Source organism: Oncorhynchus mykiss, chromosome 3 (assembly GCF_057628025.1).
Source record: "Oncorhynchus mykiss isolate SJ-2025 chromosome 3, ASM5762802v1, whole genome shotgun sequence".
Classification (NCBI taxonomy): domain Eukaryota; kingdom Metazoa; phylum Chordata; class Actinopteri; order Salmoniformes; family Salmonidae; genus Oncorhynchus; species Oncorhynchus mykiss.
In genome coordinates this window covers 62,285,639-62,310,788 of record NC_143024.1, presented here as the reverse complement: position 1 = coordinate 62,310,788, position 25,150 = coordinate 62,285,639, and the positions used below count along the sequence as shown (strand labels likewise).

The 25,150-nt window shown below is 42.0% G+C and overlaps 1 protein-coding gene across 13 annotated transcripts in view; it reads left to right on the top strand.

The window, feature by feature from the left end:
• Positions 1-22,513, top strand: part of LOC110520143 (disintegrin and metalloproteinase domain-containing protein 23) — a 36,531-nt gene extending 14,018 nt beyond the window's left edge. For 2 of the 13 annotated variants that reach the window (XR_002472948.3, XR_016494758.1), the window contains 20 exons: positions 694-761; positions 1,058-1,123; positions 1,515-1,583; positions 2,402-2,568; positions 2,842-2,926; positions 3,012-3,099; positions 4,437-4,488; positions 6,152-6,251; positions 6,374-6,445; positions 6,534-6,620; positions 13,899-13,979; positions 14,071-14,121; positions 14,255-14,318; positions 14,500-14,605; positions 14,765-14,884; positions 15,037-15,205; positions 15,489-15,600; positions 17,493-17,583; positions 19,689-19,869; positions 20,614-22,513. Coding sequence is in view for 8 of the 13 variants with exons in the window: in XM_090229847.1 (XP_090085973.1) it covers positions 694-761; positions 1,058-1,123; positions 1,515-1,583; positions 2,402-2,568; positions 2,842-2,926; positions 3,012-3,099; positions 4,437-4,488; positions 6,152-6,251; positions 6,374-6,445; positions 6,534-6,620; positions 13,899-13,979; positions 14,071-14,121; positions 14,255-14,318; positions 14,500-14,605; positions 14,765-14,884; positions 15,037-15,205; positions 15,384-15,600; positions 17,493-17,583; positions 20,614-20,659 (1,799 nt within the window). In the remaining 5 variants the exon portion in view is untranslated. Of the gene's footprint in view, positions 1-693; positions 762-1,057; positions 1,124-1,514; positions 1,584-2,401; positions 2,569-2,841; positions 2,927-3,011; positions 3,100-4,436; positions 4,489-6,151; positions 6,252-6,373; positions 6,446-6,533; positions 6,621-13,898; positions 13,980-14,070; positions 14,122-14,254; positions 14,319-14,499; positions 14,606-14,764; positions 14,885-15,036; positions 15,206-15,383; positions 15,601-16,416; positions 16,508-17,492; positions 17,584-19,688; positions 19,951-20,613 lie in introns of all 13 variants that reach the window. The other 11 variants (XM_021597244.3, XM_090229852.1, XM_090229847.1 and 8 more) reach the window with 9 other exon arrangements.
• Positions 22,514-25,150: the final 2,637 nt, after the last annotated feature.

Below are 25,150 nucleotides of genomic sequence, written 5' to 3'. Positions count from 1 at the left end.
AGACCGTTGATATTTATTGGAAAGGAGCATCAAGCTCATCACCTTGCACTTTCACCACCCTGTGAAGTTCATCATAACTTCTATCATCTGTAGCCTAATAAACTGCATGGTTTCCTGAGGACCACACACTATATAATTGTGTGATCCAAGTTTACTTCTATACGATGGTTATTATATCAATATTTGCGCAAAAAGGCGTTCCAACCGCCATTTCTCGCAATTGTACCAACACAAAAAGATCCCACCATATCGAACACACTAATTATCTTTCCTTATTTATTCAGTTGTATCGAAGCTTCCTGTTTCCATCACAACTGTCATTAATTTTTTATACAGTGTGACTGTTTTCAATTAAACTTGTCAAAAAGAGAGCAAAGAGACATTTTTCAAGAAATAATTTTCCTATGATTGTCTGGGAGTGGTCTGAGTGGGAAGGGGAAAACAGAAAAAATTGCTTTTATTAGCAGAGAGGTTTGGAACTCTCTTTCTTATTGGTCTATTAACTAATTTACTTCCTGGTGGCCAAAACTCCATCCCAACAAAGCAGGCTGAAATTTCACTTCAATAACATTATCGTCATTTTCACAATTTCACAGTATTATTCCAACCTCATAGCGTGGAAATATATATAAAATACAGGCAAATCACATTTCTGACTGCACTGGGCCTTTAATGTGCTCTATGTCTCTCTAGTGGAGGAGGAGCAGCTGCTTTCGGAGCTGGAGGACATGTCCTGGCTGAAGCGCAGGAAAAAGCGGGCTGTAAGTCTGTGACCTCATCAGTCCCTTAAAAAGATTTTGTAACACACTCCACCTACTGTAAGTTCATTCACCCCTGCTGTATTATGTAGTGTGTTAAGTTATTGTGTCATGTGACCTTGTGTTACAACGTAGCCTCCCAGTATAGGTCCATCATTTAAAGTGACCTCTTTTAATTATCTCTCACAACATAATTTGCAACTCAACTCAGCACCACACAACACGTCATCTTTTGTTGTCTTCCTCTTTCATGTCTGCGTGTTATGATAGTGAACTGATCTGTGTTTTTTTTTTTTCAGATGCCTCGGAATGTCTTTGAGGAAATGAAGTATTTGGAGATTATGATTGTCAGTGACCACAATATGGTATGTGCCCTCAAAAAAACCAACCAAGTCAACACATAGACACAAGACAGGAAATATGAGTGAGCTGGGTGTGAAATATTTCAGCAATGTGTCATTCTTTTACTGTAAAGTATGGCTCAAAATAGTATTCAACCAACTATGCCCACAAGAGGGTGCAACACGATTGAATGTGGTGGACGCATGATTCATATCCTATCTAACATAACCATTGTCCAGATTTGAAAACACCAGTCTTGTTGTATTGTTGGACCGTCATAAAAACAACATGCATATTTTATGCATTTTTAAAATGGTGTCGGAGAAACTTGGTATATTTAAGTATTTATTCAAATTGCACTTAACAATCCTTTTTAACCAAAGCTATGTGCCATTGTTTTTGTGTGGGGTGCAGTATAAGCGACACAAGGCCAAGCAGCACACCAGAAACTTTGCCAAGTCGGTGGTGAACTTTGTGGATGCTGTGAGTAACCTCTTCAGTTGGCTCTGAGAACTGATTCTTTACTTTGTACCTCTTTTAAACTCTACAAATATTCAGTCCTCTATTTCCTTTTTCTGGTATATGTATCAGGGTGCCCACCAGAACATCCAGAATAAGGCTAAACTCTGATACTTTACTGGCTGTTGATATGTTTGTGTACCTTGAGGTATATTTTCAGTGCAATCATAGTTGAATCAATTATTGTGTTTTGCAAAGTATAGGAATACCTAAACGTTTATGTGTATGGGTCCAGCACAGGAGGTTGGTGGCACCTTAATTGGGGAGGACGGGCTTGTGGTAATGACTGCAGCGGAATCAGTGGAATTGTTTAAAGACATGGTTTGATGCCATTCCATTTGCTCTGTTCCAGCCATTATTATGAGCCATCCTCCCCTCAGCAGCCCCCAGTGGTGTATATCACGTTATGTGTATGTCTATTGAGAAAAGCTGTTCAACATGTATATTAGAGAGCCCCCAGAGGTAGAACCCAGTAATGATCACTTCCTCATGTATCACACTGTACATCTCCTGTACCCTGAGTCGGCCCCATACTATTCAGATTTTGTACTGTATCACTACGGTGTTTGTTGTTGCTCTGTGTAGCCGTGATGTGCAATAACAGTCCCTTGTCTCTCCCTGCTCCCAGTGTGCTTTGTCCCCTGTCCCATGTCTGTCCTCAGACAGTACAGATGATCATTCACACCCAGTGTTCTTCTCCTGTCCCTGTGTTGTCATTTCTCTCTCTCTCTCTTTTTCTCTTTCTCTGTGTCCTCCCACTACCCATCATGCGCCGATGACAGATCTTTAAGGAGCACCTGCACACACGGGTAGTTCTGGTTGCCGTGGAGATATGGACGGACAAGGACCACATTCCCATCAGTGTGAAGCCACTGGACATGCTGAAAGATTTCTCTAAGTACCGGGCGCAGAGCATCAAGCAGCACGCTGACTCTGTGCACCTCTTCACGTAAGTGCCCTCTCCTCTCTGTCCCTCGGGGCCAACCCATGCTGCTACTCGCCATATACTGAGACTGCCATTAGTATATCTTACACACTGAGTCCTTATGGCTTCCCAGAATATTAGAGCATGTCAGAGGACTAGGCCCTAATACTTTGGCTTTAGCAATAAAGCAAAACATGTCCATCTACTTCCATTTGTCTTCCAAGGGCAGCTGAATACCTCTCATTTGTCCGTCTACCGGTCTGTTTGATAGTTACTCTGTGTCTCATTGATGCACAGCAATGTGACCTTCCACTACCGCCGGAGCAGCGCAGCGTACTTCGGGGGCATGTGCTCTGTGAGCCGTGGAGTAGGGGTAAACGAGGTAAGATGTGCTGACTAATGTACATGATCGTATTGTTTGATTACAGCAGAGCAGACGAGTAACTGCTGGTTTGTTGTACCTGCAGTATGGCACCACGTGGACCATGGCTTCGTCACTCTCCCAGAGCTTGGCACAGAACCTCGGCATCCAGTGGGATCCAGCCGCCAAGAGAAGTACAGAGACGGGCTCCCATTCATCACTGCACATTAATCTCTGCCTTACAGACAGACACTATTTAAGGAACAGTTTAAAACATTTTAGGCACATATACTACCGTTCAAAAGTTTGGGGTCACTTAGAAATATCCTTGTTTTTGAAAGAAAAGCACATTTGTTGTCCATTAAATTAGCATCAAATTGATCAGAAATACAGTGTAGATATTGTTAATGTTGTAAATGACTATTGTAGCTGGAAACGGCTGATTTAAAAAAAATGGAATATCTACATATGCGTACAGGGGCCCATTATCAGCAACCATCACTCCTGTGTTCCAATGGCATGTTGTGTTAACTAATCCAAGTTTATCATTCTAAAAGGCTAATTGATCATTAGAAAACCCTTTTGCAATTATGTTAGCACAGCTGAAAACTGTTGTCCTGATTAAAGAAGAAATACAACTGGCCTTCTTTAGACTAGTTGAGTATCTGGAGCATCACCATTTGTGGGTTTGATTACAGGCTCAAAATGGCCAGAAACGAAGTACTTTCTTCTGAAACTCATCAGTCTATTCTTGTTCTGAGAAATTAAGAGAAATTAAGAGAAATGCAAGAAATAGCCAAGAAACCTGAAGATCTTGTACAACACTGTATACTACTCCCTTCACAGAACAGCGCAAACTGGCTCTAACCAGAATAGAAAGAGGAATGGGAGGCCCCGGTGAACAACTGAGCAAGAGGACATTAGAGTGTCTAGTTTGGGAAACAGACGCCTCACAAGTCCTCAACTGGCAGCTTCATTAAATAGTACATGCAAAACACCAGTCTCAACATCAACAGTGAAGAGGGGACTCCGGGATGCTGGGCTTCCAGGCAGAGTTGCAAAGAAAAAGACATATTTCAGACTGGCCAATAAAAATAAATGATTAAGATCGGTAAAAAAACACAGAAACTGGACAGCGGAACTCTGCCTAGAAGGACAGCATCCCGGAGTCGCCTCTTCACTGTTGACGTTGAGACTGATCAATTAGCCTTTTAAAATTATAAACTTGGATTAGCTAACACAACGTGCCATTGGAACACAGGAGGGATGGTTGCTGATAATGGGCATCTGTACGCATATGTAGATATTTCATAAAAAATCTGTCTTTTCCAGCTACATTAGTCATTTACAACATTAACATTGTCTACACTGTATGTTTGATCAATTTGATGTTATTTTAATGGGCAAAAAATGTGCTTTCTTTCAAAAACAAGGACATTTCTAAGTGGCCCCAAACTTTTGGACAATAGTGTATGTTTGTACCAATATCTTTGTAAGATTGTGTGTGATGTTGTGTGTTGTTCTTTCACAGAGGAATGTGGCTGTGCCGACTCCTGGGTGGGCTGCATCATGGAGGATACTGGGTAACGTTCTACTCCTCAGCTGTTATTCTCACTTTCTCTCTCTGTTTCCATGTCTGTCTCTATGTCTTTCTCTCTCAAACACACACACACACACACACACACACACACACACACACACACACACACACACACACACACACACACACACACACACACACACACACGCACACACACACGCACACACACACAGAGAGAGAGAGAGACAGAGTATAACACCATGAAGCAGATGTTATAATTAAAGGTTCGATTAGGTGAGAGAATAGATTCTTTCCGTGGATTTGTGTGACGGAAATGTGCAATAACGAGCTGCTAACCCCCCAGTCCCCCAGCCCCTCTCTATGATAGCAGGGTATGGCTCTCCCTTCGCCGTAATGACAGGGTGTGCAGAGCTGCAGCTCAGCTGAGTCTCTCCTGGGTCATGACCAGCATTAGCATGTGAAAGGTGCCCTGGCGTCATGCTTGTGTTGTTGACAGTGGCTCTTTAGGCACACTGGCTCAGAGTGCGTCACCTGACGTGACTGACTGCTCATACAGCCTCTTGCTCTAAGCTGACTTGTGGAATTGCTTTGAAGTCATACCATGAGTCATTTACAGTTCCGGGAACATATCGTTGATACTGAATGTAATCGGATCTTCAACCAAAACTTAATATTAGATCAAGGGAACCTGAGTGAACAAATAACATAACAATTACTGTACATACTTACTTCATTTATTTCATAAACAAAGTTATGCAACACCCAATGAACATGTGTGGAAAAGTAATTGCCCTTTTACACTCAGTAACTGGTTGGGCCACCTTTAACTGCAGTGACTACAACCAAATGCTTCCTGTAGTTGTTGATCAGTCTCTCACATCGCTGTGGAGGAATTTTGGCCCACTGTTGCATGCAGAACTGCTTTAACTCGGCGACATTTGCGGGTTTTCAAGCATGAACTGATCGTTTCATGTCCTGCCACAACATCTCAGTTGGGATTAGGTCTGAAAAATATACAGAAATAATTGTATAAAATATTACATTTGGCTTACTATAGCCCATAGAAATGCATTGAATAACACATTCATAAATGACAAAAAAGACAGTCAAAAAAGAAATCATAAGGAATACTGTTTTGAAGTGTCGGTCCTATATCTATGAGATATAAAAAAAAAGCTCAGGAATTGTAAAAAAAAAATGTTTTGCACATATTTAACCACTTATTTTTGCTGGCACAAAACTACCTCCGTATTTCCCATTCATTTGTATGGGTTACCTTCAGACGAGTCCCGTGACACTTGTGGGAGCCGTAGAGCAAAACGGAAAACACCACCGTGTTGCCCTACGTCCCCTTTCTATAGAAAGGTCATAATACTTTGTTGACCAAACCGTTCGGATGCTACAGATGTTTTTGTGAGAAGATCGACTTTCGGGATCTCACCTGGTCTGACAAACAGCGCTGTAGCTCTGACACTTTCCACCACAGATGCAGAAGGACGCCATTGGCGGATGTGATGAATTGAGACGCAGCCCATGCAAAAAAAAATGATATCTGTAGCTTAACCTGACGGATTTTGATGGGGATTTTGGTGTTATGTTACTTAGATTGACGAACCGCTGCATCAATAGACTCTAGGGGGTTTAAAAGCTGGTTGTTAAAGGTGGATGTATCCCTTAACCCACAGGGTCCAGCATCCCCGGATGTTCTCCAAATGCAGCATCTCAGACTACAAGGAATTCCTGCTGAAAGGCGGTGGATCCTGTCTTTTTAACAGGCCAAACAAGGTGAGTCAGACGAGAATAGTTCATGTTGTGGTTGTCACACAGCAGAATATCAAAGACAGATACGGTATATAACCAGTAATAGAAATACCATAATAACCCTCTGATTGTTTTTGCTTTGGCAGCTGTTTGAATCCACAGAGTGTGGGAATGGATACATTGAGGTGGGAGAGGAGTGTGACTGCGGCGCTAGATCTGTGAGTTACGATGCAATATTATTCTATTTACATCACATTTATATTATTCGAATACAGTGTCAGACTGGTGGTGTCGTCTGTGTTGTAGGAGTGCTACAAGGAGTGCTGCAAGAAGTGTTCCCTAGCTAATGGTGCACATTGTGCTGATGGACCTTGCTGCAACAACACTTGTCTGGTAAGGGCTTTTTAATCACTGTGTAAGTCTGCCCACTAAGAACCAGAATGGCTTTTTTCTTAGTGTACAAAAGCTGAAGAACATAGGCACATCCAGGTCATTTCTTGCAGGTGCTGGAGTTATAGGTGAACTCGTGAAAGATAAAAATAAAATGCGTCACACTGCTGTTCATGCTCCCAGGAGATTTTATTGATACGTTTCGGGTCTTCATTAGGCATCAACATCCCAGGGGGGGTGGAAGGTCCTATATATATATCGGCAGTGTTCGGTGACATCACTTCCTGAAACAAGAGGTACAAATATATAATATAGGTTCACAATATCAACAGTCAATATCTTTTTTTTTAAAGAAACGTCCTCTCACTGTCAACTGCGTTTATTTTCAGCAAACTTAACATGCCTACATATTTGTATGAATATAACAATATTCAACAACTGAGACATAAACTGAACAAGTTCCATAGACATGTGACTAACAAAAATGGAATGTGTCCCTGAACAAAGGGGGTGGGGGGGGGGGGACAAAATCCAAAATAACAGTAGTATCTGGTGTGGCCACCAGCTGTATTAAGTACTGCAGTGCATTTCCTCATGGACTGCACCAGATTTGCCAGTTCTTGCTGTGAGATGTTACTCCACTTTTGAGGGCTAGGAATGGCCCTTGCCCTCATCGTTCGATCCAACAGGTACCAGACGTGCTCAATGGAATTGATATCCGGGCTCTTCGCTGGCCATGGCAGAACACGAACATTCCTGTCTTGCAGGAAATCACGCACAGAATTAGCAGTATGGCTGGTGGCATTGTCATGCTGGGGGGTCATGTCAGGATGAGCCTGCAGGAAGGGTACAACATGAGGTAGGAGGATGTCTTCACTGTAACGCACAGCGTTGAGATAGCCTGCAATGACAACAAACTCAGTCCGATGCTGTTGTGACACATAACCATACTCTTTTTTTAGTATGCTGCTATAGGCAAACTATCAGTATCTGTAGAATATGTGTGTGATGTTAGATAAGGTCTCTAATGCTAACAAATATATTTTATTTTCTTGGTAACCTGAACATTGTCTGGTTATCATCTAGTTCTCCTCTCAAGAGGAACCTTCTTACTGTGACTAATGCCTGTGATATGACCCAGGATATCACTCAACCAACTGCAGTGTATACCAATAGTGTTGGATCTGTTACATCCACTTCTATTGATCCTATCTTCACTAATTCTGCAGAGCTTTGCTCCAAAGCAACATCAGTTCCCATTGGCTGTAGTGACCATAACATTGTGGCAATGACAGGGAAAGCCAAAGTGCCAAAGGCAGGGCCTAAAGTTATGTATAAGATATCATACAAGATGTTTTCTCGAGACTGTTTTGTTGAAGATGTAAAAAAAATATGTATGTTGTTCTGAAGTGTATAAGGAGGAGAATCCAGATACAGCACTTGGAGTATTTGTACAATTATTCTTGCCATTTGATGACAAACACCCGTTAAGAAACTGACTGTGAGAACTGTTTGAGCCCCCTGGATCGATGATGAATTGACTAATTGTATGGTTCAAATAAATTATGCAAAAAAGGTGGCAGACAAGTCACACTGCTCAGCTGATTGGTTCACACACTGTCAATTGAGAAATTGTGTGACTGAAGTACATGGAAAACAATGGAAAAAGACTTTGGAGCACCTTTTAATTGATTTTTTTGGCCCCAAATATAATTTCTATCCATCGTTCATTGAGGTTGATGGGTCATTTATAACAAACCCTTTTTGATATAGCCAATCATAAAAATGACTATTTCACTGGCAAAGTGGACAAACTGAGAAGTGGAATGATAACATTGAACAGTAAACCATCATATTTTTTTGTGTTGAAAATCATGAATAATAAGTAAAAGAAGAATTGCTGTTTTGAGTTTGGTCAGGTTTGTGTGGAAGAGGGGGAAAAAATATTGTTATCCATCAATAATGATAAGCTACCAGGTAGATGGGAAACTATTGAGAAAGGTAGCAGATTGTATTGCCAGGCCTATTTGCCATGTCTTTAACTAAAGCCTAAAGGAGTGTGTGTGTCCACAGGTGTGGAAGGAAGCTACAGTAATTCCACTACCTAAAAATAGTAAAGCACTCTTTGCTGGCTCTAACAGCCGACTAATCCGTTTGGTGCCTCTTCTTAGTAAACTGATGGAGAAAATTGTGTTTGTAACAAATACAATGCTATTTTTCAAAGAACAAGTTAACCACTGATTTTCAGCATGCGGGAAAAAAAATACATTTATTTATCTAGGCAAGTCAGTTAAGAACAACTTCTTATTTTCAATGACCACCTAGAAACAATGGGTTAATTGCCTTGTTCAGGGGCAGAACGACAGATTTTTACCTTGTCAGCTCGGGGGTTTGAACTTGCAACCTTTCGGTTACTAGTCCAACACTCTACCCACTATGTTAGGTTATCTGCCGCCCCATCTATTTGAACTGTAACGTATATAAGAATATGAATAGGTACAGTGCCTTCAGAAAGCATTCACACCCCTTGACACTTTCCATGTTTTGTTGTGTTACAGTCTGAATTTGAAATGGATTAAGTATAGATGTTTTGTCACTGGTCTCCACACCATACCCCATTATGTCAAATGTTTTTTAATCGTTTTTACAAATTATGAAAAGCTGAAATGTCTTGAGTCAATAAGTATTCAACCCCCTTTTTTAGGGAAAGCCTAAATACATTCAGAAGTAAACATTTTCTAAACAAATCACATAATAAGTTGCATGGACTCTGTGTGCAATAATAGAGTTTAACATGATTTCTGAATGACAACCTCATCTCTGTACCCCACACATACAATTATCTGTAAGGTCCCTCAGTCAAGCAGTGCATTTCAAACACAGATTCAACCACAAAGACCAGGGAGGTTTTCCAATGCCTCACAAAGAAGGGCACCTATTGGTAGATGGGTACAAATACAAAAATCTCAAAATTGAAAATCCCCTTCACTTTGGATGGTGTATAAGTCACTACAAAGATACAGGCATCCTTCCTAAGTTGCAGGCGTCCTTCCTAACTCAGTTGCTGAAGAGGAAGGAAACCTCTCAGAGATTTCACCATGATGCCAATGTTGACATTAAAACAGAGTTTAATGGCTGTGATAGGAGAAAAATGAGGATGGTAGTTACTCCAACATGGTAGTTACTCCACAATACTAACCTCATTGACAGAGTGAAAAGAAGGAAACTTGTACAGAATAAAAAATATTCCAAAACATGAATTCTGTTTTGCAACAAGGCACTAAACTAATCCAGCAAAAAATGTGGCAAAGTTATTCACCTTTTGTCCTGTATTAAAAGTGTAGCTCAGTTGGTAGAGCATGGCGCTTTCAACGCCAGGGTTGTGGATTTGATTCCCATGGGGGACCAGTCTGAAAATGTACATGCTCATTACTGTAAATTGCTCTGGATAAGAGTGTCTGCTAAATGTAGAACATGGAAGGTGCTATGTTTGGGCTGAGTACCACTCTCCATATTTTCAAGTATAGTGGTTGCTGCATCATGTTATGGGTATGCTTGTAGTCATAAAGGACTGAAGTGCATTGCCAAATCTACACTGGAGTTGCTTACCATGAAGACAGTGAATGTTCCTGAGTGGCGAAGTTACAGTTTTGACATAAATATTTTTCAAAATCTATGGCAAGATCTGAAAATGGTTGTCTAGCAGTGATCAACAACCAATTTGACAGAGCTTGAAGAATTATGAAATTAATAATGGGCAAATACTGTCCAATCCACGTGTGCAAGGCTCTTAGAGACTTACCCAGAAAGACTCACAGCTTTAATCGCTGCCAAAGTTGATTCTAACACGTATTGACTCAGGGGTGTGAATACTTATGTAAATGAGATATTTCTGTATTTAATTTGCATAATATTTCCAACATTTTCTATAAACATGTTTTCACTTTGTCATTATGGGGTATTGTGTGTAGATGAGCAAAAAAATATGGAAATACATTTTGAATTCAGGCTGTAACACAACAAAATGTGGACTAAGTCAAGGGGTATGAATACTTTTGTTGTCTCTTGGTGTCTTTTCAATATATAACTTATTTTATTTGTATTTTTTATTTGAAATTTAATTTAGTATCTTATGTTGTTGTTGTCTGTGACGGTTCTGTACTTTGTCATGTATTTGTACATTTTATGTGGACCCCAGGAAGAGTAACTGCTGCATGTGCAGTAGCTAATGGGGATCCTAATAAACTAAACATGAGGAATGTGATAAATATTTACAGTGATATACAGGTATAAAACATTAAGAACACCTTCCTAATATTGAGTTGCGCCCCCCTTTCCCCCCTCAGAACAGCCTCAATTCGTCATGGCATGGACACTACAAGGTGTGGAAAGCGTTCCACAGCAATGCTGGCTCATGTTGACTCCCATGCTTCCGACAGATGTCAAGTTGGCCTGATGTTCATTGGGTGGTGGACCGTTGCAGTTCTTGACACAAACTACCATACCCCGTTCAAAGGCACTTCAATCTTTTCTCTTGCCCATTCACCCTCTGAATGGCACACATACACAATTCATGTCTCAATTGTCTCAAGGCTTAGAAATCCTTGTTTAACCTGTCTCCTCCCATTCATCTACACTGATTGAGGTGGAAGTGGATTGAATCAATAAGCAATCATAGATTTCAGCTGAATGCACCTGGTCAGTCTATGTCATGAAAAGAGCAGGTGTTCATAATGTTTTGTACACTCAGTGTATAAGTGTATATACACTATTCAATTAGGGTAAAAAGCTGTTTGGTCTTTATTGTCAGGAATCCTGCCATGGAGGCAGCTCTGCAGAGGGGTCACTTGCTGGCACAGCTACAAAGTTATAAAATCTGATTTTAAACATGCAGATAATCAGGCTTTGACCAGTGCGGGGGTGGGTGAAAAAGCCACATTTGTACGTGAAACTGAATTTGGCACATTGGCCACATTTTTAATTCCGGTGGGTACCCTCTGGGCACACGATGGTTGAATCAACGTTGTTTCCACGACGTTGAACCAATGTGGAACAGATGTTGAATTGACATATGTGCCCAGTGGGTAGTCAGATTTGGCCACAAAGTCTTGCAGGTTTGGGGGCCATTTTGAAGACCATACATGGGGGATGTTTAAAGATGGGTTTCAGTTGTGGGTCAAGGTCAACAATGTACCAGTGCTTCCTGATAATGTCATTGAATGCCTTCCCCAAGGCGTGAAGCATGAGGGGACATGTTCTGCTTTTTCTTTTACTTTTGGTTGAAGGCTTTCTAATTATGTTAGACTTTCAAAATTATCATCGGCATGTTTGACCCAATTATCTTTGTACCCCCTTTCCTTAAACCTGTGTGTGAGGTCCGTGGTCTGTTACTGGTAAGAAGCATCAGAGCTACACATGAGACATTTAATGAGTGGAGGTGGATGGAAACGGTCACCTCTAAGGACAGTGCTCCTTTCTGTAGGTTTCCTGTAAAGATCGGTAGAGAGGGACATTTTGTCCTTAATAACCATCACATCAAGAAAACTGATTTTGATTAATGGTTAAAAGGAGGTGCTCATTCATAGAGTTTAGATAAGCATGGAGTTCCTAGAGTTCTTCCTGAGTCCCTGTATAGATCAGGAAAATATTATCTAAAAATGAGGAAAATATTGTGGAGAAAGGAGTTAAGTTCTGGATTCAGCACCATCTGTTTTTCAAACCTTCCTCAGCCAAGTCCACAATACAATTGGTGCTGGGAAGAGCATCGAGGTAGAACATGAGGGCCTCTAGTCCACCCTGGTGGGGGATGTTAGTGTATAGACTGGTAACATCAAAAGTACACGGAATAGAATGTTCTGGTATGTGGTCCACAGATTTCAGAAGATTGATAAAATAAATTTAGTACCTGGTGTACGTGGGTAGAGAGCTCGGCCAGGGTTTCGCAAAATCTTCTACAAAGGTAGAAATGTTCTGTTTCAGAGATCCGGGACCACTCACAATGGACCTGCCTGGTATAGGTGGGGTCATGTTCTTGTGGATTTTGGGGAGGGTGTACATGACAGGTGTGGTTGGTCAATCAACTTTCATATACTCATATTCTGTCTTTGCAATCTCCACTTCATTCTGAAACTTAGATCAGACCATGGATCAGAGACTTGAAAAAAATATCACTGTAAATATTTATCACATTCCCGCATGTACGGTTGTATATTATATTGAATGTCGATATTGTGAACCTATATTATAAATGTGTACCTCTTGTTTCAGGAAGTGATGTCACTGAGCACTGCCTCTACATATCAAATCAAAATCAAATCAAATGTATTTATATAGCCCTTCTTACATCAGCTGATATCTCAAAGTGCTGTACAGAAACCCAGCCTAAAACCCCAAACAGCAAGCAATGCAGGTGTAGAAGCACGGTGGCTAGGAAAAAATCCCTAGAAAGGCCAAAACCTAGGAAGAAACCTAGAGAGGAACCAGGCTATGAGGGGTGGCCTGTCCTCTTCTGGCTGTGCCGGGTGGAGATTATAACAGAACATTGCCAAGATGTTCAAATGTTCATAACTGATCAGCATGGTCAAATAATAATAATCACAGTAGTTGTCGAGGGTGCAGCAAGTCAGCACCTCAGGAGTAAATGTCAGTTGGCTTTTCATAGCTGAAAATTAAGAGTATCTCTACCACTCCTGCTGTCTCTAGAGAGTTGAAAACAGCAGGTCTGGGACAAGTAGCACGTCTGGTGAACAGGTCAGGATTCCATAGCCGCAGGCAGAACAGTTGAAACTGGAGCAGCAGCACGGCCAGGTGGACTGGGGACAGCAAGGAGTCATCATGCCAGGTAGTCCTGAGGCATGGTTCTAGGGCTCAGGTCCTCCGAGAGAGAGAGAAAGAGAGAAAGAGAGAAAGAGAGAATTAGAGAGAGCATACTTAAATTCACACAGGGCACCGGATAAGACAGGAGAAGTACTCCAGATATAACAAACTGGCCCTAGCCCCCCGACACATAAACTACTGCAGCATAAATACTGGAGGCTGAGACAGGAGGGGTCAGGAGACACTGTGGCCCCATCCGGTGATACATATAGGACCTTCCACCCCCACCTGGGATATGGATGCCTAATGAAGACCTAAGGGTCGAAATGTTTCATCAATAAAATCATCTGAGAGCATGAACAGCAGTGGGCAGCGTTTTCCTTTAGTTTTTTTTCTTAGTGTTGCGTGAGATACCAAAGTGGTACAGGAAATTCCACCCTTTTGTTTTTTCTCCCTCTTTGTCAGTTCTACCCGCGAGGTTATAGTTGTCGCTATGCAGTGAATGACTGTGACATCTCAGAGACATGCTCAGGAGACTCTGGCCAGGTGAGTTGGGCTCTAACCATTGTACATCTCTGAGAAAGGATGAAACCTTCAGCTCTGTTTAAAGGAAATATCTGTATATCGTCCATTGTAGTGCCCTCCTAACCTTCACAAACAAGATGGCTACCACTGTCAAGTCGACCAGGTGAGCAGCATAATCACTGAGACACAATGGCATGCTCATATCTATTCAGATCGTACGATTTAGAGAATGGTCGTCACCATAAGCTTGCTTGAACAGATAGGGAATGAATGAGTGTGCCCTTTTGTCTCTTTAGGGACGCTGCTATGGTGGAGAGTGCAAGACCAGGGGGAACCAGTGCAAATACCTCTGGGGTTCAAGTGAGTTCAAAATCCCTTTTGCTTAAGTTGCTTTGCTCACTGCAAGATATGCAAAAAAATATGTGGTCGAAAAGGCATTGAGACAGAATCTGAAACGTCTGTCTGCGCTCCAGTTATGTTGGCTTGTTGTGAGGTGTGGTCATCCTCCCTTTCTCCTCTCCCATGTTGCGTCTTCCTGCAGAGGCGGGAGGCTCCGAGAAGTTCTGCTATGAGAAGCTCAATACAGAGGGAACAGAGAAGGGAAACTGTGGGAAGGATGGAGAGAAATGGCTCCAGTGCAGCAAGCAGTGAGTTGAACATGATACCAAATATACACTGTACACTGTAGTTGTGCACTATGCCAGAACAAACATTCAAGTGTTGCTGTATCTGTTCTACATCAATGTAGTACTCACAAAGTATCAGTGTTCCCTTAGCTCTAACTCTCCCGGACTCTCTGCCTGCAGCGATGTGTTCTGTGGGTCCCTGCTGTGCAGCAACATAGGACGCAACCCCCGCATCGGGATGATGAAGGGAGACATCACCCCCACCTCCTTCAATCATCAGGGCAGGCTGGTGGACTGCAGGTGAAGACAACCGTCTCACCTCACATGTCAACACACAGAGACAACAGCCACGGATACGCTCTGACCTCTCTCCTACGACACCCTCTCTCTATCTCTCGCTCTCTGTCTCTGTCTCTCTCTCTCTCTCTCTCTCTCTCTCTCTCCCTCCACAGTGGTGGCCATGTTCTTTTGGACGATGAGACTGATTTAGGCTACGTGGAGGACGGGACGCCCTGTGGGCCGTCCATGATGTGCCTTGACCGCAAGTGTCTGCCCATCCAGTCCCTCAACATGAGCGCCTGCCCCAGCGGGCCCAACAGCCAGGTGTGCTCAGCCCACGGGGTAAGTCCAGGGGAGCTGCTACATCCTCTAGGTGTACCCATACGAGCCCAGACGATTACCGCAGCCTTGAATGCTCTATTATTAGCCATAAGTGTCCACAATGGTGTCTCCAGTGACAATGTCAATTAAGTGACATATTCACTACAATGTCAACAAGCGTGTAAAATCTCATCCCCAGCATGCGGTAACCATTGAACCTGGGACGTATTCACTTGTTATGGAGCATAGGTTAATGAAGTCCTCCCTGCCCGCCTCTCTTGCTCCCTCTATCATACCTGGCCAGGTGTGTAACAATGAGGCGACGTGCACCTGTGACACGACATGGGCGGGGACAGACTGCAGCATGCCCGACCCCCCCAAGGAGCCTGCACCCGCAGAAGATGAAGGACCAAAGGGTTTGTTTCCATCTAGTTTTCAGAGCGTCCCTATCTCCTCTCCGTGATAGACTAAATATAACGTCCTTTCTTGAGTACGGTCAGTCCATTGTGTTTTGTATCACATTGAAAGTAGATTTGTTAATATGTCAGTTATTATCAAGTACCCTCTTCTGTCTAAAGATCAACGCTACATGTCACAGAACATTTGCACATGTCAATGTGATTGAAAGGTCATTCAAGATGGCGCTGGCTTTTAACTACTGTGCCTTTTAGTTCCTGTTTGTCTGTTTTTTAATTTGTAATTGTTTTTAAATAGTTTTTTTTATTGCTGTTTTTATTGGTTTACTTTTATTGCTCTTATTGTTTTACTACCATGTTTTATTGTGTTATTTTATTGTTGTTTTTTTTAAAGTGCTAATTGTAACAGCACTTTAAGCTGCTATTGCTTGTATGAAAGGTGCTAAACAAATCAAGTTTATTATTACCATTAATATTGTTATAATAACATGGAACAGGTACACAGATACGTCTAATGATTCCCAGGAGAATAGAGAAAGATGTTCTAGCTGAGGCCTCTAGCTGCTAATATCACCATGCATCACAGATATAGAGAGCCTGTTGAACATAAACACAGAGTCATGTCTGAGTATTTCTATTGGCTGTTATAAGTCAGTGGATTTCCTAGGGCTTTCGACAGCAGGTGGAGGGGAGGCGGAATGGACAGTTGCCAAGGGAACCGCATCACTCTACCCATGTTACTGAAGCAGAACAGAAGCCTGCTGTTTGTTGTGACCAGGTGGTAATAATGATAATGCTCCTTTTCCCTCTGCGCAGTGAGCGTGGCAACTAACAGGCTGATAGGGGCAGTAGCAGGGACCATTCTGGCCCTGGGGGTGATTTTTGGAGGCACGGGGTGGGGAGTAGAGTAAGCATCTTTATCCGTTTCCACAGCTCTTCCTCTCATTGTGGTGCCTCAGTGTGCTGGCTGAGGGTCTCGTGACCCGGCCTGAGCCCGTGTGTGCGTCCTGGTGGCTTTGTCTCGTGTTGGTGGTGACCATATAAATGTCATGTGATTGGATGTTTCAGTGTCATGTGATTGATCGATGGATTCCCTTTATCCCGCCATTTCCTGTTGTTCCCCCATTATTATTAGTCTCCCTCTTCCTCTTTTTTCCTCTTCTTCTTCTTCCTCTTCTTCTTCCTCTTCTTCCTATTACTCGTCATGTGGCTCCTCTTCTGATCCTCTCCTTTCTGGGGCATGTGGGGCATGGAGATAGACCCCAGTCAAGGGAAGTGATTCGCAGTGAGATAGCCTGTCTTTCAGTGGTGGGCTGTGTGGTGACTGGGACTCCCAAATAGTGCCATGTGGTCATTTTCCACGATTCAAATCCTCATATAGATCACCATAGACAGAACCTTTTTGTAACCTGTCATCGGAAGCTAATGTAGGTTAGGGTGAGACTGTAGCTAGGTACATGCCACCATAAAGGAGTAAAACAACTCAGTTTAAGATGATACAGTAAGAGAGAGGTCTATGGTCTCCTGTGGTTTGCTGTGTGCTAACTACCATGTTTATCGGGACCATTGCTCTGCCCAACTTTTCAACTTAGTGGTCTGTCTTTTCAGAACCTCCGCCCGTAGACAATAGACAATAGGGTCCCTGAAATGTAGACCTTTGAATTTACAAGCAAAGTGTTACATCGCATTCACGATCACTACTACCATGGTAACATTATTGTAGGAGGGCCTGATGAGCATGCAAAAAATATACCATAGACGTAATCAGTCAGTTCAATGGGTATTCTCATGCTATGTGTTCTTGTTCTTAACATCTGTGTAAGATCATCCATGTGTAGAGAAATGCCATACGTGAGGCGCTCATTGTCTTTCTCCCCCATAACCCTTCGCAGGTCCTAGTGCCACCAATCTTATAATAGGCTCCATCGCCGGAGCCATCCTGGTAGCTGCCATAGTGCTGGGGGGGACTGGATGGGGCTTTAAGTAAGCAACACGCCGCATGTCTCTCCTACCGTGACTCTGGCATCCCTGCTGCTGCTTATAGACACCAGGGTTTGAGCTCCTGCTACAGAATATAGACCCAAGGGGACACACAAACATACCTGATACGTACGTCAGGTCAACCACACATAGACTTACATAGTAAGCCGTGAACACACACTTAACATAGACATATTTAAAGTAATCGTGCCTGTGCTCATGATACTTAACATTGTCTTAAAGTAACTGTCCAAGTGAAAATCTCACTTTTAAAAGTTAATATTCTGCTAACTCATGCCCAAATAATGTTGTTGACTCATTTTATACTCGTATTTTTGGCCAAAGCATAAATTGGGGGGGGGGGGGAAACACTTTAAAAAACCCACTTCAAACTTGTATCTCAAACAGAGCGTTTAAAAAAAATGCTTGCTATTTCCTCATAGAGGATGATGTCATCCTCCTGAGGAGGCTCAGCAGGCCAATCAATAGTCTACTCGCATTAATATTTTTAATGACCAGTATACGCCCACACAATTCGAACACAGAAAATATGTTTTTTTGACAGTACAATTGGAAGGGAAACTATTTAACACATATTTCATAGAAATCTGGAAACATTGGACAGTTACTTTAATAAAGGTCCACATTCAGTAATATAGGGTGATTATCATAGAGATTATGTTGGAGAGGTGGTGGGCATCTGTGCGTCTGTGGCAGAACCTCAAACTGATAAGACGGGCACAGCTCAAAGCTTGACGTGCATGTTCAATACAGTTACTAAACCTGCTGGTTAGGGCGGAAGGTAGCCTAGCGGTTAGAGTGTTGGGCCAGTAACAGAAAGGTTGCTGGTTTGAATACCTGAGCCGTTAAGGTGAAACATCTGTTGATGTGTCCTTGAGCAAGGCACTTAAACCTAATTTGCTCCAGGGGTGCTGTACTACTATGGCTGACCCTGTAAAACAACACATTTCACTGCACCTATCTGGCGTATGTGACAATATAAAAAAAAAAAATTGGGGGGGGGGGGGGGGGGGGGTGGGTTGGGGGGGGGGGTTAGCAGAAAAATAATTTAATCCGTTTTATAAGAGCACTTGTAGACCAAACTGTTCTTATTACTAATTTAGTCTATGGATTAAAATTACACCTCCTTTACACATACTCTTCCAGATTGTACATGTCTACACTGAGCATACCAAACATTAGGAACACCTTCCTAATATTGAGTTGTATCCCCCCAAGCTGTTGAGTGTGAAAAACCCAGCAGCATTGCAGTTCTTGACACAAACCGGCACCTACTACCATACCCCGTTCAAAGGCACTTAAATATTTTGTCTTGCCCATTCACCCTCTGAATGGCACACATACACAATCCATGTCTCAATTGTCTCAAGGCTTAATTATCCTTCTTTAACCTGTCTCCTCCCCTTCATCTACACTGATTGAAGTGGATTTGAAGTGGAATAAATCATAAACAATCATAGATTTCACCTGGATGCACCTGGTCAGTCTATGTCATGAAAAGAGCAGGTGTTCATAATGTTTTGTACACTCAGTGTATATACACAATATTCAATTAGGGTAAAAACGCTGTTTGGCTTTTATTGTCATTAATCTTGTCATGGAGGCAGCTCTGCAGAGTGTTCACTAGCGTGACATCAATAAGGGATCATAGCTTTCACCGGGATTCACCTGGTGAGTGAGTATATGTTATGGAAAGAGCAGGTGTTCTTAATGTTTTGTGTACTCAGTGTAAAATACATAGCCAGCTAGTTTACTGTGTGATGCAGTATGCTATGTTCCCTAATCTGAGGAATCAAGTGCCAATCGCTCGCTAGTAAGCCTGCTGTCTCAAGCAACAGGAGTGTTACACACCCTAAATCTAAAGTAGGAAAAATAAGGAGTTGATAAGTGTTATACTGCAGCCACCAAAGCATGCCAGTTAGCAACGCATCATGTTTCTCACCCCAAAAAATATTTCTGCATGTAGACTTGGTTGACTTGGAGAAGGTCAGTTCATTGCACAAAGGCTGAGCCCAACTCAGGATGACATGCTCCTGGGTTACCATACTCTTATCACTACCATAATCTTTTTCTCAATCTGGTACGAGGGTTCAAGGGTGAGAGTTTAAGCGGAAGTGGTGAGAGAGAAGCCAGGGCCATATTGTTGGCCGCAGCCTTTGTGCCATGGCTGGCCACACCCACCTGGATGGCCAGGCTCCGCCCTAGAGCAGAGCAGGACTCCTGGACCCGTCCACACCAGCTGCCATTGCTGCCTGCTTCACAGACCTGGTACAGACACGGCGCATTGAGCTGCATGACCCACCACGCACATCAATAGTGCCACCTCCCACTGGCCTACTATTGAAACAGGTGCATGACAGACTGCTAGAAGCCCCACATCAAGCCACATTACGGGGAGGTTATGCATAACTCTCCTGTTGGTGTTATCTTGTTGTTGGTGTTGTTGTCTTTGTTGTTGTTGTTGTTGTTGATGTGCTGTTGTTGTCTCCTCTTTCCCCCTTTAATAGAGTACATTTTTGTTGGCTCTCTCTCTCCCCCCAGATGGTAATGTTTTGAATGGAACTAATATATTTTCCTGTCAGAGATGGTAATGAGAGATTCGTGTCCTATCCTTGTCCTTGTGTTTTGGAAAGCTAACTGTATGCCACATGGACTAGCACAGCCTCTTCTCATTGCCTCCAGCACCATATTATGGTTGCACATTTGAAACACAAAATGGAGGTCATTACAATGCAGAAGAATTGACTCATAGGTCAATCGGAAAGACTTAACGACAGCATTACACATACCAATAGTGAACATATCAAATCAATCTAGGGGGGGATCTAGTGACCTCACTGAAGCGCGTAGCTGCAGGGAGCGGTCCAGTGCGAAAGGAACAGATATGGCTCCTGTTGTCTAAGAGATGAGTGTGGCTGCTTCTCCACGGTGCACTGACTGTACCACCATCATCAGTAATATACCATGTATTGATCCCTGTCTTCTTTCCCCAACTCTCCCCTGAACGCGAAGAAATGTGAAGAAGCGACGGTACGACCCCAACGCCAGTGCCATATAAGGCCGGAGGAGAGGTCGAAGGGCACAGAGGGATCCTCTGGACTGCACTTACAGCTGCTGATTTTTGGCATTAGATTTACTTGAAAAAGAAATAGAGGACAATTTAACAAATTCCATCTTAGTCATGTAGAAATGCAGCCTTCTTCAACCCCACCCACCTAACAACCCCATCCTGATCTCTAGAGCTACAGAACTCCTCTCCTTTTCCTTTCATCGTTAGTGCCAGTGCACAGGCGTTCAGGCGGAACTCACACCATTATATTCTCTCACCAGGCATGATTTCCCGCACAGAGCGTGCAGCTCGCTGGCTCTGGCATGAGGGGCCCTCGCTAAAGGACTTTGCATGGCTACCAAAGCTATGAACGACACACAGCAAATCAACAAACAAAAAAAAAGAAGAGAGAAATCACCACTGAATCGTCAAATGGAGGAGAATAGCCTCATTAAAAAACAAACCCGGTGGTACCCTGAACAGGCTCCTCCTCCTTAGGTCACCACAATGAGAGGAAGAGGGCTGCATGCTAGAACCCAAATGGGAAACGCAGACCACATTCAATAAATTGAAGCATATATCGGGCAACATTGTACATAAAAGAGGAGAACGAGTTCAGATTCTGAATTATAACATATCATTTTACACTGACACACTCTGCTTCTGTTTTATCTTTAAGCATGTTGTATAGCGGGTGTTTTTGGCAATGTTAATGAAAAACAGTAACGCAATTATGATTTGGGCCAAAATGCTATGGATAACCAGACAATGTCATAGTCTGTCTATTAGGTGTTACCACGCGCTACATTCTGTATTTATCCAATATAGAGGTCAAGGGTCAGGTTCAGTATACACAGTACAGATGAGAGGTCAGATTTAGGGGTCTACATGTGTCTTCTCTAGAGGTCAGGGTACAGCGATGGTGACAGAAAGAATGATCGCAGATTATCCAGTCTATGACTGACGTCATGGGGTTCCTTAAGTACTTCCAGTAGTGACTCAAAAGCCAAAGAATCAATCACGTGGAATGTTTGGATGTTGTCGCACACAGAGCACTTTCCCCTTTGTCTGCAGTCTGTGTGCCTCTCTCTCCCAGTGCTGCAGACAGGCATGCAGTGTGTCCCTGCAGATTAGTCCCAACTGTGTTACCAGGTGGTGTCACTATTTAACAGTCCTCATCAACACCCACTATACTGGCTAGCTTGGCGCTCTCCATAAACTCTTGCTAGAAATCAAGTTTAGCTCTACTGGTACGCTGCATGCATTCACACTATAGTGGGCTTATAATTCTATAAGGGAGTCCCAAAAATCCGCAAGCTAAAATACGCTACAAAAGATAGGTGCATGTCAACAAACAAAACATTTAACTTTTATTTCTATGCAAAGAAAGATATTGCACAAACTTATGGGTTATTAAATGTAAAAATGATATCAGTATAAACATGGAACAAAAACCTTTGCGAATCAGACAACCTTTTGTATTCGGCCACTCCCACATCTCGTTTCATTTAGCTTCAAAGTACTGAACTAAAGAATGGAAAAGCATAATTGAATTCATATGTCCAAGTGAAAAGAACATCCTTTTACGTTTGTGGAATCAAAGGAAAATGTTATTTTTGTGTGTTTTTCCACCAATCTAAGATGACATTTCTAATCTGACATACTGTATGTGCCGAGGCCTCAACAGGTTACTTTTCCAGGACTTTAGTTTCCAGCCCAGCTGACAGACAGACAGTTGGTGTGTTCCAGGTGCTGCCATAGCACTGGCATTGTGTAAACCTCCATATTAGTCATCATCTCGTGTCCCTATCAACACTGCATCATGTACAGTTGGACCGACGAATAAACTACTGAAGTATTTTATCCAAGAGCCTCTGTCTTTCTTTTGAGCCTTAGAACTGTAGAACTGTGCTTAAAGGTCCAGTGCGGTCAAAATTTGATTTTGCCTGTGCTTTACATATATTTACACACTATGAGGTTGGGAATAAAAAGGTTAAATTGTGAAAATGATGATAATGTTGTTTTAGTGTAAGAGCTGTTTGAAAAGACCGGCAGAAATGTAAGCCTGATTTGGTGGGATGGAGTTTTGGCCTGCCTGGCGACATCACTAGGCGGTATAATTTATCAGATCAATAACAAAGAGAGTTTCAAACCTCTCTGCTAACAACAGCTAGTTTTTAGGTTACATATCCCCCCCATTAAGCTCGTCCAATTAGGCCCCTCACCCAGACCACCAATTATTTTTAATTTTGACCATTTCCATTTTTTTAATAACAGTAAGGTACTTAATTGTTACCCAGAAATGTTTTGATATTGGGATAAAAACAGCTGCATTGTGCCTTTAAATAATGCAGTCAAGCTATAAAAGTGCAGCAGAGAATGAATACGAGGTTAGAGCATGTTGTACTGTGCTTGAGTCGGTATATAAATCCATCATGTGATACTTGACCACCTCCTGTTCTCAGACGTGTGTGATATGAACTTTGAGCGTACTATAAACGTGTAGGTGGGCCCTGTGTCACGAAGAGCTCGAGTCATCAGCCAGGAAGTGCAGCTCAAACTCAAACGAAGTAAAGTCCTCCAAAGTGTTGAAGCTTTCGTCACACATGTACAGTGTAACAAAACCTTTCCAAATGTTTATACCATCTAATGAATAATGATTCCTAAACTTCCTGCCTATAATCACTCTAACATTATGATTTGAACTTTAATATTCCCAATTTTGCTGAGGTGATTGCTTCCTTCAATTGAAAGACAATTCTAGTGTCTTATCCCGTCAAAACACCAGAGAGAGAAAAGGTGGAACTTCCATCATAAAACCTCTCTTAAGGTGTCATTAGAAGGATGAATGACTTGGTGGTAGCCCACCGCAGCCCACTTATCTATGGCTTCTCACTAAGGCTCCAATTAACTCCCAGATCACGCATGCATGTGGCATTTCACTAAAAGCATCGGCACACGGCTTACGTAGCACGCCAGTACTCCCGTGTGTTTCGTCTGCACTGCAACCGGAAATAAGGACTTTCCAAGTTGACCCAGAGTCAGATCTCCTGCTGTCTTCCTTTCCGTGACTCTTCAGCTTGAATGAAGCTGGGCTGTACTCATGGCTGTGCAGCAGTCTGACTCATTCACTCAGGAATATGGTTATACCCGAACTGCTTGAAATAGGATTGTAGCTATCCCTGAGATGTAATTTAGGATATGCAAATTATCCTAGAATTTCTGTAAGAAATTCTGATATCTGAATAAAGTAACGGTTCTTTGCACAAGGTTGCAAATAAACAACCAATTGTTTCATTATGAATAGGGTCAGTTTTTACTAACCTATGACCTACTCAGTAAACATTTATCATGCAACAGAAAACAATCAACCAAATAGCCTGTTTCATGAACATGTGTTCACTTGCTTACTCCTGGACTTGCTCTCTTACCAAGAAATATGTCCGATAATATCTCTGAAAGGTTTAGTCACAGTTCCTGTTGTTTTGTTAATACAAGCTTTAACCACAGACCATAGGCCTAATCCAAGGTTGTTCATAAAACCACCTTTTCAGTTCTTGACAAAGTGTATTCAGATGGATTATTAATGTATTAATGAAATATTGTAGTTTTTATTTATTATGTTTTTGTATAGGGGATTTAAAAACAAAGGAACAGATTGATGCACTGCCAAAGAGGAAGGTCTAGGTTATAGCCTCTGTGGACATGAAAGAACCCTCCCTCCAGTGTAAAATTCCTGAAGAATGATGTGTAACAATGTACTTTTCCAATTAACATTTTATGCAAATGATGAATCCGTCCAATAGAAATCAGCATGTGACAGTCAGACAGTGTTCAATCACTTCCATTGGAACGCTAATAAACTATTTGGCCGTCCCTCTTAGATAGACTGACGTACTGTATTTGAGAGCAAACAGATGCGCATCTAAACATCGAGGGCTGCACAAACTACATCACTCTACAAAAGGTAAGTCCCTGTTTTGCACCTGTTGTATTTTACGAGCTTTTTCTTGTAGATTTAATAAAAACCTGAAATTAGAACGTTTTGTTTGAGAAATATTTGTTGCCAGGTGAATCTTGCAAAATGTACTTTATTCGAAATAAAGCAGTTTAAAATAAAACCTTAGTAGGCCTTTCACTTTTATGATATTTCCTCACACAACAGTTATATGCTTATTTTTCATCAATATTTGGCATGTTATTTATAAAAAAAATCATAATTCAAAATAGAGTGCCTGATATTTGTTGGGAACATATTACTTTATTTGTATTTTATGGAAAAATAACTATGTTTTAATCTTTACCATTTAAGGGGAATAGTTTATTCTGAGAACATGTAAATTCCTATGGGCTATCTGTAACAATAGCCTAATTCAAATATCCATTCTGAAAACAGAATACAGGGATAACATTATGTTTGATTAGAGACAAAGTCGTTTTGGTGAATATTGGCGTCGTTCATGTTTTACCAACACTTCCATTCTGTCTCAACACAGATGG